Here is a 19,127-nt window from a genome sequence, read left to right as displayed (position 1 = left end):
TAATCCTTATGTTATGGGGACAAAATGTCCCCACAAAGATGGCAATATCCTTGTCCTTGTGGGGAAATGTTTTGGCCCCATGAGGAAAGCATCTTATAAGTCATACAGAAGGAGTTTTTTTGAGAAATTAAAAATGCAGAATGTTTCCTGGGTAGGTTTAGGGGCAGGGACAGTGTAGGGGGATAGAAAATACGGTTCGTACAGTATAAAATCCATTACGTCTATGGAAAGTCCCCATAAAACATGGAAACACTACGTGTGTGTGTGTGCACGCTTTGTGAGATGAATCTTAACCGATTCTTTGCAGTACAGGAGAAGCCGTAGTGCTAGGACAGGACCTACCTGCACCCCTCTGTAGGGCAGCTGAAACATATGTGCTTTTATAACATCACACATATGGAGAATACTATTCGAAAAAAATTATCTTACATTCTTTTCTCACTGCTTTTTTTATATATGTTTAGTGAAAATGTTGCATATTCTATTGGTTAATACTGACAAGATCAAATGTTACTGCATTGCAGCAAACAACTTGAGCTTGCTAAGAATAGAAACAAGACTGTTACTATCCTAAAACACAAGAACATCTACCTCCTGATCTATTGCAATAGTTGAAAAATGAATTTGCTTAAGACTTTAAAAAAAGAGATTTATTCAATTGACTATTCTCAAAATTTTATTTTTTGCTACATCAAATAGATAAACTCTTTAATTAATTGTCTTATTTTACACAGTTTGTATCTTAAAACTGTTGGATATTGGCAATATAGTTTCATGGTTTTTAACTAACTTAAAACTTAGCTATCCTGTTTTGGTCACAGCAATAATGACAGCATGGACAGGTACAAGGGTAAAAAGTGAATTTCACAATTGTTTCACTTTTCACAAAAGTCTCCACTGTATGATTATTATATGTGATATGATATAGGTCTGATTATTAGATATGATAAGTGCTGTCAGAGATTGACTGAGAAGCATTAACTCTGGTGAATGAAGCTAGTTAAATTCTTGTGCTTTTTTGCAGTATCAAAGTGTTGGTTTTTAAACTGCATTTACAAGCTTTACAAGGTTTTCTGCTCATCAGACGTCAAACATTCATAGACAAATGCTTAGTTTTATATGGGTTTGTAAGTGTCTCTGAGAAGTAGGGCGAATCCACTCTGTCTGTTTAACATTCACTCTCATCATGTGGATTTTATGGGATCTCAGCTTAATTTGTTCCTCTTCTTATTCTGCTGAGAAATGTGGCGACTGAGTGCTGGAGTTTAAGCAGAAGCCTCTGTGCAAATGTGACTCCGTTTTAAAGTCTAACCTTTAACTCTACAGTAAGTCCCAACTCATTTGGGTTCTTAAGAGACACTTTCCTTTTCACAGCAACCTAAATTAAGTGCACAGTCATGTAAGTGGCAATTACTGAGAGCAGACCAGTGTTTGAAAAATGGATGTACCGTTGGAACGGGATCTCATTCGGTTCCATTTTTAAATTTAGTGATTTCACTGAATTTTCTCCTTATTTTCCTTATATTGAGGAGAATGAAGCACACAATTTAGTTGTTTTGTCTGCAAAGGAGAGCTTGTCATCTTAGATGATGCATTGTGTTTATACACATCTGGAGGCAGTCGGTATCTGACCTTCAGCTGAGAAAAACTGGGTGATTGAGGTCTTGGCTGATGGGAAGGCAAGCTCAGCCTCGAGGTGGTTGACATCCTCTTTCAGAGACAGAGTGGAATGCAGATGTACGTCCTGATATTACCCAGCAAGCAATTTTGCATTTAAATGACGTCTAATAGCAGTCTAAACACAGCCCTGATGTCTAGGCTAAAACAAGTCAAAATTTGGTCTGTCAGTAAAAAATGTATAGACGTCTGATTCTGGATCATATATGTATTAGTTGAATCTGACTGATAGCCATTTATTAGGGTAACGTTTTCTTCTCCACGCTTGAGGATGTCAGCTTTCAGAAGCTCTCGTGCTGTAGCTGTTCGCTCGTCATTCTTTAGCTCCGCCCACACGACACGCCTCCAGCTGCTCGTTTTTTTCCGGAAAGACTCGGTACAGCCTATATTTCTTTTATAAATATAATAAAGCTAAAGACTTTTCGGAGATATGAAGGATGCAATACCACTCTATAGGTACTCAAGATTGACATGAGATTGACTGAAACTGAGTGTTTCACATCCCCTTTAAAAATGAAGGCCAAAAAGTTATATCTTGGTCTCGTCAGACCAGAGAATCTTATTTGTCTTATTTGAGCATCTTGGAGTCCTTCAGGTGTTTTTTTTAGCAAACTTTCGTGTGTCTTGCACTGAGGAGAGGCTTCAGTCGGGCCACTCTGCCATAAAGCCCCGACTGGGGGCTGCAGTGATGGTTTACTTTCTACATCTTTCTCCCATCTCCCGACTGCATCTCTGGAGCTCAGCCAGAGGGATCTTTGGGTTCTTCTTTACCTCTCTCACCAAGGCTCTTCTCCCCCAATAGCTCAGTTGGCCGGACGGCCAGCTCTAGGAAGGGTTCTGGTCGTCTCAAACGTCTTGCATTTAAGGATTATGGAGGCCACTGTGCTCTTAGAAACCTTAAGTGCAGCATCATTTTTTTGTAACCTTGGCCAGATCTGTGCCTTGCCACAACTCTGTCTCTGAGCTCTTCAGGCAGTTCCTTTGACCTCATGATTCTCATTTGCTCTGACATGCACTGTGAGCTGTAAGGTCTTATATAGACAGGTGTGTGGCTTTCCTAATCGAGTCCAATCAGTATAATCAAACACAGCTGGACTCAAATGAAGGTGTAGAACCATCTCAAGGATGATCAGAAGAAATGGACAGCACCTGAGTTAAATATATGAGTGTCATAGCAAAGGGTCTGAATACTTAGGACCATGTGATATTTCAGTTTTTCTTTTTTTAATAAATGTGCAAATATGTCAATATGTGGTGCTGTGTGTACATTCATGAGAAACAAATTAAAAATATATATATTTTAGCAAATGGCTGCAATATAACAGAGTGAAACATTTAAGGGGGTCTCAATACTTTCCGTACCCACTGTATATTTATATTATATATGTTTATTGCTATTTATAATATCTTTTTATATAGAGATCAGTGTGCACTGAGCAGAAATAAAGACTGTAGTTAATTTTTATAGTGAAATCATTCATAGCGAATTATTATATTAAATGAAGAAAAGTTCTTTTGCAAGTTCTTTTAGTTTTACATGCATTTTAAATCAATGCATTTGAAACATTTTAAAGGTATGGAATAGCTAATAAAAATCAGTTAATCAGTCGACCCAAACATTAATTTTAAACCGTGTATAAATAAGTGATAAAAGTGTAATTTAAGTGTTCAGATGAGTACAGAAAATCTTTTGAAATGTTTTTGCTATTTCTCCATTATGTTTCTGACTTGAATGCATGACTTTTTGTAGTAATGAATGCCCAATTTTGAGAGACGAGTTTTCCAGGGGCACTTGAAGGCAGTGTGATCGACTAATATTTGACCACCAGTCTACAGTCTAACTGTAAATGTATTGTTTATTTTTTGTCTGTGTTTTTCAGGATTATACCATCACCATGTATTTCCAGCAGTCCTGGCGCGATAAGCGTCTGTCCTACACAGGGATCCCTCTAAATCTTACTTTGGATAACCGAGTGGCTGATCAACTCTGGGTGCCTGATACGTACTTCATAAATGACAAGAAATCTTTTGTTCATGGGGTCACTGTGAAGAACCGCATGATTCGCCTGCATCCTGACGGGACAGTGCTCTACGGCCTCAGGTCAGAGTGTGTGTGTGTGTGTGTGGCCTGGTAAACCCTACATTATGAGGACAAAATGTCCCCACAAAGATTGCAATATCTGAAATCCTTGTCCTTGTGGGGACATGTTTTGGTCATGTTTTGTGTGTGTGTGTGTGTGTGTGTTTTTTTTTTTTTGTCTCGCTTCGCTCTCTCATGCATTAGATTAATGTTTGATTCTTTTATGTGTGACTGTGTGCATCTATGCATTTATCTCTGTCTGCATGTCCATGCTGTATTTTTGGCTGACCCTATTCCCCTGGCTGTCCTGATGTTGCTTTTTTAAAATTTAAAGCCCAGTGAGAGATCCATATCCTGTCTCAGTCAGGGAATATAGGTTCTGTTTACTAAAGAAAGATGAGACTGTCTCTGTCCTGGTTGAACCAGGCTATTTGTTAGCATTCATTAATTAGCAAGAGGACAGTCCATATCTGGACCCTGGATTGGGTTCATCCAGAAATTCTCACTGTATGTGACCCATGCTGGCAAAATGTGTGGCAACTTCTTGTTATTTTCACCTTCTCTTTTTAAAAACTAAAAATCATGATGTATGATTTGTTGGGGGGGAAAAAGCTACACCTGTTTGAAGTCGATAGAGTCAGTGAAATCAATGTTGTGAATTTTTTAGCTTTTGAAAGGTTCCAAAACAAAATCACCTAGCAACCATACCTTAAAATCCCTGCTAATAACACCAAATTTGGCACACATCAAATCAAAACCAAATATCTACAGGAAAATATATATTCAAGTTTTTTCCATAATACCTCAATTGTTTGATTAAAGGGTTAGTTCACCCAAAAAGGAAATTGATGTCATGAATGACTCAGCCTAATATCGTTCCTCACCCGTAAGACCTCCGTTCATCTTCAGAACACAGTTTAAGATATTTTATATTTAGTCCGAGAGCATATCGAAGTGTATGCGCACTATACTGTCCATGTCTAGAAAGGGAATAAAAACATCAAAGTAGTCCATATGTGACATCAGTTAGTTAATTAGAATCTCTAGAATCGAAAATACAATTTGGTCCAAAAATAGTATCAACTACGACTTTATCCAGCATTGTCTTCTCTTCCGCGTTTACTTTAAAACCTCAAATAATGATTCAAACAGTCATGAATCAGCTTATTGATTCAGGATTCAGATCGCCAATGTCACGTGATTTCAGCAGTTTGGCAGTTTGACACGCGATCCAAATCATGAATCAGATTCATGACCATTTTTAACTTTATTTGAGGTTTGAAAACAAACGCGGCAGAGAAGACAATGTTGAATAAAGTCGTAGTTTTGTTATTTTTGGACCAAATGTATTTTCGATGCTTCAAGAGATTCTAATGAACCAACTGATGTAGCATATGGACTTTGATGATGTTTTTATTCCCTTTCTGGACTAGGGATGTAACGATTACCGGTTTCGCGATAAACCACGATAAAATGTCCTGACGGTTAGTAATATCGTTTAAAATGTAATTATCATTAAAACTGTCAGTGATTATCACGATTTTGAAAACTCGCAGTAAATCCTGTCCAGTCTGGTGCAGGCGCGTGTAGCACGTGACGCAACTCTGTTTTCTGAATGAGAAGAAATGACAGAAGGCAGTGACAGTACCGGGAGATTTTCCAGCCTTCTAAAAGTAACAAATCTGAGGTGTGGCCATATTTTGGCTTTTACAAAAGTCCTAAAGGGGAAAATGAATCAAAGAGGCTCTGGTCACCCTGTCTAGAGCAGAACATGCCAGAAGAAAGTCGCTGTAATAGGGAGAAACACTTCAAATCTGCAAAGATTTGTGAACGCAAGGCAAGTGGACTTTGACCTCAATACCAACCTACGTCTGAGAAATAATAACGTGAAGCTTGAGCCAAAGACGAACGAACACGTTCAGACACGACTAGGGTGACATTTAAGGAATAATAATCAGGGCTTGACATAACCCCCGTTTGTTTGTGTATTTCGTCTGTGCCGTGTAACACAGTCACTCACGTCGCTGTTGCTAATAGTCACCTGCTTATTATAGGCTTCTTCAAAGCCATCTATTATAATCGCGTATAATTGTGATAACCTATCACACGTGTTTCTATTGAGTTTATGAATGCAATATCTAACAATCATATGCATTCAGATTAGCGGAGTTTTGTTGGTGCTGGTAATCCCTAGCCTGACAAGCCAGACCCACATCAAGATGTTTAGTCTGGAAACTCACCATAGACAGGGCTCAGTCCGAGGGGCGGGATAAACGGTTGTCTTTCAAACTCCCTCTGCACGCGATAGGATAGCGCTACACCAACCGGAGCAACGACGGTGAAGGGGAGCTCGCTGACTGATTAAACATTCGCCGTATCCGGTCGGCTAAACTCCGAACACATCTTCCCTTTTTAAGAATGACTTCAGTGCCTCTCTTTGTTCTTTTCTCAGAGGAAAGCTTAACTCCAAGTCTTCCGGAGGCGCGGGCAGAGCTGATTCGAAAGACCGCCGCCGTTCGCCAGTTTCTGTGTTTACTAGAAGACTGTGTTACTAGAAGCACGCAAACGCAACTCGGCCCGTCGGCCGTCGTCATTATGGCCCCGCCCGCCGACTCTATAGCCTACCTACACGATGTGATTGGGCCGTCCAGATTCTGAGGAATACAGCTCAGATAGGAATTGAGAGTTGCTAGACCACACTTGCGGGCAAATTAAATTTGCTGCCGCTAGGGTGCGTCTAGATTTCTAGGCTAGGTAATCCCTACATTATGGGGAAAAAATGTCCCCACAAAGATGGCAATATCCGAAATCCTTGTCCTTGTGGGGACATTTTTTGGTTCCCATGAGGAAAACATCTTATAAATCGCACAGAAGGAGTTTTTTTGAGAAAGTAAAAATGCAGAATGTTTCCTGTGATGGGAAGATTTAGGGGTAGGGGCAGTGTAAGGGGATAGAAAATACAGTTTGTATAGTATAAAAACCATTACACCTATGGAAAGTGCCCATAAAATATGGAAAGTATATGGACTACGTGTGTTTTGGACAATGTTTATGAACCTGAACTCTTATTGTTCCATTATTAATATTTATTATTTTTTGGTGCAGATGGAGTTGAAGTCTTTAGATTGATTATGATTACCTGTAGATTTGTAGTGTTTTCTATATAACGACTGAGAACAGTAATTTGTTACACTGATGAAGGCATACAGCTAAAACATTTGTACAGGGTTTTAAAAAAAAATCTCATGCTTAAACTTAATAAAACCATCTTTAGAGTGCAGACCTTTTTGCATTTTTAGCTACTGATACATATGTCTTAATGCCTAATTAGCTGGGAGAGCATGTGCGGTGAGGGCTTTGATGTTAAAAATAAGACAAAAAAGTATTTGAGGAAAAATAAATAATCCTTAATAACTATGGCAAGCACGACAAGGCCAAGAGCCACATCACCAACTCGCACCGTTCACTGTCCTGCCTGCAACAATATCTAATAAAGTTTAGCTTCTATGAAAATAATGATTAATTAAAATCAAGATTCATGTCTTTCTGCTTAAAAAAGCTGCAGTCCGTCACTTCTTTCCCTATAGTGCAGAGTTTGATGTGCAGCTTTGCCTGAACGATATTTCCTCTCTCTCCATCTTGTCCAATACTGTATAATTTATATCTAATGTACTATGCCTGAGAGGTATGGACATGTGCGCTATACAGCGATGTGCACGAGTGTGTGTCTATAAATATGTGATCACTGATTAGATAACCATCTCTCTGCCAGAAAAACAATATAGAGTATAATAAAGTGAAAATAAAGTGTTTTTGTGGGGGCGGATGTACGTGTATGTGTATTTCATACAGTGTGTTTGTGCTGCGTTTTTGTCAGGAAAAAGTGCTTTACACGCATCCGGGACTGCAGAATGAAAAAGCAATTCCATCATAAGTTGTCAAAAAGTGCAGTAGTCACGCACTGAAAGGCCAACGGTCCGTGTGTGTGTTTCCGTGTTAATTAAAGCTCAACATAATTAAGATCCAGCCAGAGGCATTTCAGAGACGGACTGCAGACATGACTGAGACAGCGTTAAGGCAATTACACAGGAGAGGAATAAAGAGCGATGAAACGCGTCAGTGATATAAGGAACGCAGTGTTGTTTTATCAGCAGCTTGAGAGAACTTTTAAATGACACGTGAATGAACAATAAGCAAATATTACTATGTGTTACCATCCAATTCCTTATATCTATTTCATTTAATGGTGATTGATTGGGAGATGATTGCATTCATTTTGTTATATAAAGAAGTACACATGTGCTTGTGTAATCATTATTAGCTCAGTATGAATTAAAGTTCTGCAAAGCTTCCCTGAGCAGCCATTGCTTTGAATATAAATCTCATCATTACAGGTGGAAGCAGGTGGCTGTAACACCTTCTGCTCTTAAATGTTTCACTTACCTCTTCTGGCATCTGGACAAAATACAATTTTTCTAAAATGATATAAGTATGATTGATAAGTGAAATTCACTGCTAAACAACATTGTGTTGTGTTGTTTTTTTCGCCTCATACCTGTAGGATAACTACCACAGCTGCATGTATGATGGATTTGCGCAGGTACCCGCTGGATGAGCAGAACTGCACGCTGGAGATTGAAAGTTGTAAGTACTGTTCACGGTTTAACCATTAACAATGATGACTAGCACAGATGGTTTGACTGCATATTCACAATTAATCCCATATGAGTATTCACTGAGAAACCCTTAAATTAAGTCATTATAGTATCATTAAAGATGGATATTATAAAGAGAGTGAATGCAAAAATCCCTAAAAATCTTTATTGCATGCACTTGCAAGTAACAGTTGCATTACTAGGTGCATAATGTTAATGCATGGATGCGTCATTAATTTATCAAGGAAAATACCTGCAGAGAATCTGGCTGTGCTGACTAATCTCTCTGTTTCATCTCCATCTCTGCGATTGTCTTACTCTCTGTCATTTTCTTTTTGCTCTCTTTCATCTCCTCCCCTCATCTCTTTTGCACTTGCTCTCTCTCGGTGTGACAGACAGTGTTTGTAATTGGGTGTCTGCTCTGTTGGGCAGACAGCTGTAGTCCTGTGAGGCTGCTGTCATGTCAGAACTCTGAGATGCATATCACAGCATGAAGGAGAAACCTCAACATCACAGCAGACATAAAGCGTGTCGCTTTCACACGGCAGATATAAATCTTGCCGCCTTCACCACATTCTCATCATCCATGGGACTGGACAAGATCAGACTCACTGTAATGTAGACAAAAAATATGTTCCACAAATAAGTTAATAGTTTAACATTAGTTCACCCCAAAAAAAACTTTTTGTGTAATTTACTCAACCTCATGCTGTTTCAAAGCTGTATGACTTTTATTCTTCTGAATATAAATAGATATTGTGAAGGTACATCAATTTTGGTGATCATTAACCTCCACTGTATGGTAAAATACAACAACAAAAAGTTTTGGAATGTCAAAAGGGTATATTTTATTTTTCTGTGAATAATTATCCCTTTACGCACATGTCATAAAATACTAATAAAAACAATATTGTAAGAAAGAGACTTTATTCTAAGAACAAAAAAAGGTAAACAAATATCTCTTCCCCCCAAAGCCAAAAAGCCAGACAACATTACAAATGACATAAGTGCCTAAATACAGTATAAAGAGGGTTATCGAAAACAGCACAATAATCATAGTAACAGATGTGTTAAAATCTTTAAGTTCTGCTATCTTGTAAATGTTTGGACCATTAATACAGAGACCATCTCAGCAAGCCATCTCTGAAAACATGAAAGAGCAGTGGCTTTCCAATGCCTTAATATAATTATCTTAGCCACAACCACGTGGCTGACCATAGAGACTGAATATATGCCGCTGAGTAGCAAGAAAAAATACCTTGCCAGTAACTCTAGAGTTCCGGGCAGAACCAAAAAAGAATGTGATAATGTTCCCTCTGCGCAAATTGGTGACACAGCTGGGTAAATCTTTTGGAGTTTGGTTTTAAAATATTGCACTCCGTGTACTTTTTTAAACTGAATTAATTGGAGTCTTGCGTTGATGGAACAGCTATGTATTTTTAGACCAGAGGTTGATAGATAAATTGATACCAGCCTCCTTTTCCCAAACTACCCTAAGATAATCAAATGTATTCATCTGTGAAGAGAACAAAGAGATAAATTGAGAAACCCCGTGCTTAGAATCTGGTACTTGTCGCACTAGATTATAAAAGCAGTGCTTGTCTTGCTGAATCATAGAGTCAGAGAAAAGAATGAAAAAGATGAAAGTGAGAAAGATCAAATCTAATAAGAAGGTCATTTTAAAGAAGAAAAGTGACCGTCTGTGTACAGCTCGTTAAATGTAGAAAGACCTTTGTTTTTCCACATTTATACAATTCTATCACTCAAACCGGGTGTAAAATTATGATTCTCACAAATGGGAGAATAAAGGGAAGGTTGCGTGATGCCAAGAAATGTCTTAATTTGTTTCAATATCCCTAAAGATACATTTTTAGTTATTCTCTTTTAAGGAACAATCAATTTGGCTAATAGTAAAGCGAGGAGAGAACTCTAGTTTACAGAATGAGATTCAATGTTAATCCAGTTAGGAAAATCCACTGCGCTCTCATAACAAAAGGGCGATCCATAATCCCATTACATCAAAGCCTTAACGTTCAATAAAGTCTCTTTTATTCTTTTTCAACAAAAGGTCAGTAAACATTTGCATTTATTTTTTTATGAAGCCTTTCATTTGGATGCTATTCATTTTATGTAAATTTTACCATTTTTACAAACCTGTCTCTTTTTTTACAAACCAAAATTTAATGTCACACAGGTCGCTTCTAAGAAAGTGTTCTTTTTACATTTTTGTATGAAGAAAGTCACATAAGAAGGTTTAATACAAAACGTGTGAGAGCAGGATCATTTTAATTGACTTAATATTTAAAGATAGTATTTTTACCACAATGGAGGGGGGTGAAATTGATTACTTTTTTTTTTTTTAACTCTAAAAGCCTAAAAATTTTACTTAAAAATGTTTTTGTCATCCGAAAAATGTCATCAGCTTTACTCATTCTACACTAAAAGGATAAGTTAAGACAAATGAGAAAATATGAACTATATTTGGTTTATTCATCATAGCTCAGACAAAATCATTGGCTCTGGTCTGGAGGGTGGTTATGCACCAGAGTGTACCCTTTTTGTAGAAAGCAATAGCCTGGATGCCAGCCGAGCTTAGCCCTGCCCACAACATTTTTAGGTCGGGCAGTTTGGTCTGGCCTTGCTCCATTGAGGAGTAATTATCTCCGAACAGAAACTGTTCGGACCAATGAAATCATCAGGGCGGGCTTTAGACGATGACGGACAGATGATAAACAGTAACGTAATCATGCACGTCATCAAAGGGGCTTGGATTATATTTGTTCAAATCCTAAACGGAGAGCTTGTTTGTATGCATTCACCTTCACAATTTCTCTCAAAAATGATGATCATGTTGGGTAAGTACTCTGTCTATCATTAAAATCTTTAAAACACCGGCAAAGATCGTTATTCAGTGTGCGTGCAGACAGGGTTGCCAAGTTTTTACAACAAAACCTGCCTGCTACTAGCCCAAAACAATAGCTTCTCGGGGGGTTCTCCGGGGTAAAAAGGTGTTTGGGGGGTAAAATGTGTTTTATTTTGGCAAGGTTGCCTGCTAAAATTCGCACTCATGGGTCTATATGTCACATAATAGTCTTCAACCCGTGAGAAAAAAAACGCATACTTGGCAACACAGTGCAGTTGAGCTCTGTTGACGTCGCTTCGTTGCTCTGATTGGTTGTAGGTCTATCCAATTGAGGTCTTTCCTGATTCGGTTGAAACACGCCCCATAATCACAGCCCAATGGAGCAGTTTCAGACTCATATTCTGACTAGAATTGATTATGACCACGTCAGGCTAAGAAAGCAATACATCAATTAATCAAATCTGACATACAATTTCAGACTCGAACATCAAAGAGAAGAGGACCGGGAAGAGTAGACCTTCAGGAGGATTATCGATGTGATTCAGACACTCAGGATTCTAAGCTGATGTTTCTTTTGATTGGACTTAATAAAGAACAGGAAGAATTGACTATCGTAATACTTTATCCTCCAATTAAGCTTTAATTTTCTGCAGTACTGTGCTCTCCTGGAGATAAGCGCCGAAAGTCTGCAGGGACAATCTTAACAGTTAGACCTGGACCAGACCTCTCACAGAAGCATTCTCACTGCAATCACATGCTGATTTACACCACTGACAACACTGACTGTGGGAATGTGAGAGAGGCAGCTTTCCCTTTGAGCCAGCATGCTGTTTTGTGAATATATGTGTATTTCTATGTTTCTGTCTATCTTTGTTTCTCAGATGGCTACACTACAGATGACATTGAGTTCTACTGGCAGGGAGGAAGTTCGGTGACTGGGGTGGACAACATTGAGCTGCCGCAATTCTCTATTATTGATTATAAAACACTGTCTAAGAAAGTTGTGTTTGCCACAGGTACAGTGCGCTCCTGCATGTTCATAAGATAAATAGACTTTCTTTTGAGATGAGTCAGTCCTTCTCCATATTGTATGCCAAGATTTTTTCAATTCCTACAGTTACAAAAATTATTATTTAAATTATAGCTGTCTTTTATTTGTAAGCACAGAAATTTGATGTGTAATTTATGTGTGTAGCTGTAATACTGTTCTGATATGAACAAAATATATAGTTCACTGCTACATAGGCCCTGTCCCAAACATTCGTGGCCTTCCTGTGAGTCTGCACTTTCGGGACGTAATGGCGCTTTGATTGTCGGGAAGAAGGCACTTCAGTGCGGGCTCGTCAAAAATGCGCAACAAGGGCACATACAGTGGGGCAAAAAAGTATTTAGTCAGCCATCAATTGTTCAAGTTCTCCCACTTAAAAAGATGAGAGAGCCCTATAATTTTCATCATATGTACACTTAAACAATGAGAAAAAGTTAATCTCAATACTTTGTTATATACCCTTTGTTGGCAATGACAGAGGTCAAACGTTTCCTGTTCTGTTTTTACACACTGTTGCTGGTAGTTTGGCCTCTCCTCAAGAGCAGTGAGGTTTTGGGGCTGTTGCTGGACAACACAGATTTTCAGACTTTCTATGGGGGTGAGATCTGGGAACTGGCTAGGCCAATCCAGGACCTTGAATTGCTTCTTACGAAGCCACTCCTTCATTGCCCGGGCGGTGTGTTTGGGATCATTCTGGGATTTTTGCTCACTGTTCTTGTAATCATTTTGACCCCATAGGGTGAGATCTTGCGTGGAGCCCCAGATCAAGATAGATTATCAGTGGTCTTGTATGTCTTCTATTTCCTAATAATTGCTCCCACAGTTGATTTCTTTACACCACACTGCTTACCTATTGCAGATTCAGTCTTCCCAGCCTTGTGCAGGTCTACAATTTTGCCATTTGGGACAAGGCCATAATGTCTTGTCCAGTTTACAGCTTATTTACATAAAGACTCATCAATTTAGGAATCTATCTGACTGACATGTAAAAACAACCAATCACAGTTCGTTTTAGTAAATCTGAAATAGATTATGCCTTAATATACATTAATAGAGGTTATGCACGTGACATCACCATCGTCTGTAGTAACTGTTTACGCCCACCGAGTGGCAAAAAGACTGAGAGGCAGCGCTGGATTTCAGCGTGAATGCCCCGAAAAACACAAAGAACATCTTAAATGAGAAAGTACTCTGAGATTGACTATATAAATAAATTTGACAAGAAATCTGAGGTCTATTTTTAAAGACTACCGAAAGCTACAGAAAAGAGAAGCAAATGGATTGCTGCAGTTCATAGAAACATCTGGACTCTGTATTTGCAGACACATTTTGTGCCAATATGTTAAATTTTGGGGTAAAATCATACCCTATATATAGTATTGTTTTATATTGAATTGACAACTCATCAGTTAAATATTTTCCATCTTATATTCTGTATGATTGGATTGGATTTTATATAAGCAGCACTGACAAAAAACTACAAGTTTTAGAACTGGACAAAATGACGATGTACACAGTGATCACCCGGATTTAGACCATGGATCACTGGATCTTTGGTATGTTGTAAGGAACACTATAAGATGTCCAAACTTTACTTTAAACTGATAATTGCTCTCGTTACTCACATTATCACAGTTTACCCTATTAAATCTATTCATGCAGCAGCTCTTTTGCCACTCTGGGGGTCTGTCTGTCTGAGGGGGCGTGCTCCATCAATGCTGCATATCCCCTATTGACAGTGCAGAAAAAGTTAATTCAACATACAGTGTGACGGTCTCCGCAGTTTGTTAACAAATGCATGCATTGTATATACACTAGCATTCAAAAGTTTGGGGTCACTAAAATAAAATAATTTTGAAAGACATTAATACTTTTATTGACACTGAAGACTGGAGTAATGGCTGCTGAACATTCAGCTTTGCCATCACAGGAATAAATTACATTTATTACAAGAGAACCAATATTGAGCCTTATTGAGCACAAAAGACTTCTCAGACCCTAAACTTTTGATTGAATTATTACTGTGTGATTAAATTACTGAACTGTGTGTACAGAAAAGGATTAAACGCTGAAAGATGAAATGACAACCAAATTTAGCTACAGTCTTTAAGCGTTTGTGGACCTCACTGACACTGACAGAGTACTTTTATTTCACACTTTCAGGGTCGTATCCTCGTCTGTCTCTCAGTTTTAAACTAAAGAGAAACATTGGATATTTCATCCTGCAGACCTACATGCCTTCAACCCTGATCACCATCCTGTCCTGGGTCTCCTTCTGGATCAACTATGATGCTTCAGCTGCAAGAGTTGCACTAGGTGTGTGTGTGTGTGTGTGTGTGTGTGTGTGTGTGTGTGTGTGTGTGAGGACACCTGCTACTTGACACCAACTACAGTACACCTCATTCTCCCCACTTCTTAAATGTACAATGAATGTCGACCAGTTTCTAAATGAGCTTTTTTTAAACATTGTAACACTGACTCTTTTTAGGAATCACCACCGTTCTGACTATGACTACAATCAACACTCATCTAAGGGAGACTTTACCTAAGATTCCTTATGTGAAGGCCATAGACATCTATTTGATGGGATGCTTTGTCTTTGTGTTCCTGGCCTTGCTTGAGTATGCTTTCGTCAACTACATATTCTTTGGCCGTGGTCCACATTTACAGAAGAAAGTGGCAGAACGAGCTGCAAAAAGCAATGAGAAGAGTAACAAAGTTCAGGTGGGTTTTTGACCAGCTCTGTTTACACCAAGTATTTCTTTAAAATGTTTTATTGATAAAGCGGGGTCTTGGAATTCATACTGTCTCCTATTGCCATATGTAGATTACCTTCATCTAACTTTCACAAGTTAATTTTTTAAAAACACTAATTTAATAACACTTAAATGTAATCCTTACCAAATCTGATAACTAATTTTCATACATTATAACTAGTGCTGTCGAATAGCATCAAAAATAAACGTTTGTTTACATAATATTTGTATGTGTACTTTGTTAAATTATTATGTATATATATAATTATCCACAGTACATATATTGATTATGTATAAATATATACATACACATGTATATGAAAAATGTGTTATTTATATATAAAATATTTATTTATATATAGTATAAATTATATATTTTTCTTAAATATATACATGAATGAGTGTATTCATATATACATAATAATCATACACACACATATATGTAAACACAAACTTTTATTTTGGATGCAAATAATCTATTTGACAGCAAGGTGCAGAATAATAATAATATTGACCAAAACATGAAAATATTAATTGGCTCATCAGCATTGGCCAGAATTCCAAATCACTTTTAATTAGTAAAATTCTGTTTTGTTTTTTCCCTCTTTTATATTAATAAAGGCTGAAGTCCATGGAAACATTCCCCTGACAAACCTTGATCTGCGCCTTAGTGGGGCAGAGATGTTAGGTGCTCTTGGGGACCCGAGGAACACCATGTTCTCTTATGATAGTGCCAGCATCCAATACCGTAAGCCTCTTACAAGTCGGGACCTCTATGGCCGGCCCACTGCCTCTGTCGAGAGGCCAATGGCACAAAAAAAGAGTCGTCTTAGGAGGCAAGCCGCTCAGTTGAAGGTGAAGATTCCAGACCTGACAGATGTAAACGCCATTGACAAGTGGTCACGTGTCATCTTTCCAATCACCTACACCTTCTTTAACTTAGTATACTGGCTGTATTATGTCCACTAGGGAGCAGCAGTGACTCGACCCAGCCATTCACACATCAGGTCAGACTCTCTTACCCTCCTTAGGGTTTTGACTGTCAGTCAGACAGGAGGAAGAGGTCCATTCTCTAGGTAGCCCTTCTCTGTATATTGATTCAACTTTTAAACATATATATATTATAATTCTGTATTATAATTTTTAAATAAGAAAAAAATAAGTGAAAATGACTACCCAACTTTTGCTGCTTAATGTAGATTATTAGTATTAGTTTAAAACGGTCACTGGATTTTTGCACTTTGCTTATGTAGGAACAGTTTCATTGACTGCAGAAAGTGTAACTTTGAAATGGGGAGAAAATAGGCTTTTCTTAGCTGACGACTGTACTGCACACCTACTGTATGTCAGACAGGCTTGAATCTGTAAAACCTCATTTGTTAGTTGTTAGTGTCTTCATCATTTATCCTGTATTTATGAAGGTCTTAAAATAATGTTCATGGTTTATTACAAGCTCTTGATATTTGTGGCATTTCATTACCACAGAAATTAATTTCTCAGTGTCTCTCAATTTTTATAATAAATAATTGGAAATTTGGAATAAATAATTTTCAAAGCTCTTAATTTCAAATTACAATTTTTTTGAGGTGTCGACCAGTTCTGAACAATTTTTGTGGTATTAATTTGTGGTTACAGTAAGACACTTATATGTATACAAGCCAGGCAATTGAAATAACCACATCAGAATTTTTTTTTTTTTGGTATTGGCATGAAACGCTGTGAAACCTGGTAACTTCAATTGGCGTAATGTAATGGCTGAGCACTGCTTACATGGGACTAACGCTACCTTTGGGAATTAATGTGCAATTTACTGAATATAAGTTCTTTCACCTAGAAAAGTAGTTCCAAAAAAAATGGTGCTTAAAGGTATAGTTCACCCCAAAATGAAAATTACCCCATGGTTTACTCATTGACTTTAAATATGGATATTTTTCTTACACATACCCCATCGATTTGCTTCAAAAGGCCTTTATAAGAAGCCGTGTGGATTACATTTATACGGATGCACTTTTCTAGGCTTCACATTTTAGGCTGCCATTATAATGCTTGGATTATATTCGTATGAAAGAAGAATGTCATATACACCTAGGATGGCTTGAGGGTGAATAAATTATGGGGTGATTTTCATTTTTGGGTGAACTATCCCTTTAACTTGAATTAAACCTGGAACATTTTTTTAAATAAAACCTTCATTATATATATACCGGCATATATTTTTGTTAGTTGATGAAAGCCTTGCCCCAGTTTAGACACATCACATACTGTAGATTAAACTGTTCTTTTTAGTAAGACCTCAGTAACTTCGCTACCAAGAAATGGGCTCATTATTTGGGTTACAGTATTTATAGGGCTTGGACTACACCTCAAAAAATATTGTCTGCAGCTCTGGTGTGTCTATATATGGCCTAACACACCTTTTGTTCTCTATAATCTAATGTAGTCAATCTGTCAGCAATGGATCCTTACATCAGTATGACAACTCATGATGACAAGCAGGATGTTCAGGAGTTCAAAGTCTGGGCAGTATGTAAATTTGTACATTAAAACATATCAGGTATTGGAAGATCAATGATGTCATCATGTTTTTCTATACATTTTCTTGTTAACCAATGCATGTTTCATTCTGACCAGTAGTTTAATTTTTCAGCCCACTTTATATTATGTGTCTTCAACTACTGTGTATTAACATTTAAATGAATTACATACAATGCAATTATTGTGTACGTTTTTTTACACAGCACTTCTTTAAAATATCTGCATGTAATGACAGCTGTAATTAGTTTCTCTAATTACATCAATAATTACACTGTGTTGATCCTTCCCTTACACTTTAAGTGTACCACTGCCCCATAAACCTACCCATACCACCAAACCTGTCCTTAACCTTACCCGTATCGCGTCCAATAGCAGCAAAAGTGTGTTGTGTTGGGTATCACTTTATTTTGGTCCTTGTTACATGTTACACCCCTCAACATGAACACAATAAGTGCTTTGTACCTAGTTAAAGACACCTAATAAAAAGTGACAGTTTTATACTGCCATGATTCATTAGCAAGAGGTTAAAAATGACATATAGCCTAATTATGGTTCAATATTTGACTTAGCACTCCTCACACCTATTGCAATCGAAATGTAGCTATGACTTTAGATGGGCATTGTTTTAGGGATGTAGTTCTAAGTATTTATATAGTAAGTAACCACTGTATTTACTATATAAATTTGTATTTAGCTTTAAATATATTCACTGTGAGTAATATAATATCCAAGCTCACCAAAATGGCAGATAGGACTTAACAAATTAGATTTTTCCTCTACATGGCTGAACTTGTGCCTTTAAAAAAAAACATTTTACAGGGTTTAACATGTAATGGCTGAGTAGAAATATTCTGAATGGATTTCCACTTTTCTATAGTACAAAGGTTACTCTAGGGTACCACATGTAATTAAAATGAAAGGTACCTTCCACGGGTTTTTCCAATGCCCTGCATTAATATTCTATATATATTATAAATATATGAATAAATAAAATGCCTTTGGCATGTAAAAAATTAGCTTGCACTGCAACACTCTTTTTGTTGTAGTATCAGTCTGACTGGGACATGAACAGTTATTGTCCAGGACTAAATTAACTCAAGATCTCAAGTGTGGCCATGTAAAAACAAGGCATATTCACAAACGCTCCAGCCAGAATCTGCATGAATACACAAACACGTAAAACACAGAAGTGAGAGCGCATATTTAACTTAGGATTCTAATAGGCCATATATCACTTATACAACAGCAAATGCCAAAAAAGGAAAAAAGTATTTTTAAAACAGTATCCTATTATCCTCATGCTATTGGCTGGTGCAATCTTGTGCAGATGCAGTGTGTGTTGAAAAAGAATGCATTGAGACTGAAAAGATGATTGTATTTGAGTGTATGTATGCATTTAAGCCTAGGACTGCAACCACAGGTGTACTTATTAAGGATACTTTATTTTAAGTCATTGACATTTTGAATGAATTCAAATAAAATATCTCACTAAGCATAATGTGAACAGCTGATT

The 19,127-nt window shown here is 37.5% G+C and overlaps 1 protein-coding gene across 2 annotated transcripts in view; it reads left to right on the top strand.

The window, feature by feature from the left end:
• The window catches only part of gabrb1 (gamma-aminobutyric acid type A receptor subunit beta1), a 45,389-nt gene extending 26,283 nt beyond the window's left edge, over positions 1 to 19,106 (top strand). For both annotated transcript variants that reach the window (XM_067422466.1, XM_067422467.1), the window contains 6 exons: positions 3,558 to 3,778; positions 8,319 to 8,401; positions 12,157 to 12,291; positions 14,487 to 14,639; positions 14,812 to 15,047; positions 15,701 to 19,106. In XM_067422466.1, coding sequence (XP_067278567.1) covers positions 3,558 to 3,778; positions 8,319 to 8,401; positions 12,157 to 12,291; positions 14,487 to 14,639; positions 14,812 to 15,047; positions 15,701 to 16,048 — 1,176 coding nt within the window. In that variant the 3' untranslated portion in view covers positions 16,049 to 19,106. The remainder of the gene's footprint in view (positions 1 to 3,557; positions 3,779 to 8,318; positions 8,402 to 12,156; positions 12,292 to 14,486; positions 14,640 to 14,811; positions 15,048 to 15,700) is intronic.
• The last annotated feature ends 21 nt before the right edge of the window (positions 19,107 to 19,127 follow it).

The sequence above is a fragment of the Pseudorasbora parva genome, chromosome 17 (genome assembly GCF_024679245.1).
Source record: "Pseudorasbora parva isolate DD20220531a chromosome 17, ASM2467924v1, whole genome shotgun sequence".
Lineage (NCBI taxonomy): Eukaryota > Metazoa > Chordata > Actinopteri > Cypriniformes > Gobionidae > Pseudorasbora > Pseudorasbora parva.
The sequence above is the reverse complement of the archived record's forward strand: the minus strand, read 5'-3'. Positions and strand labels throughout refer to the sequence as shown.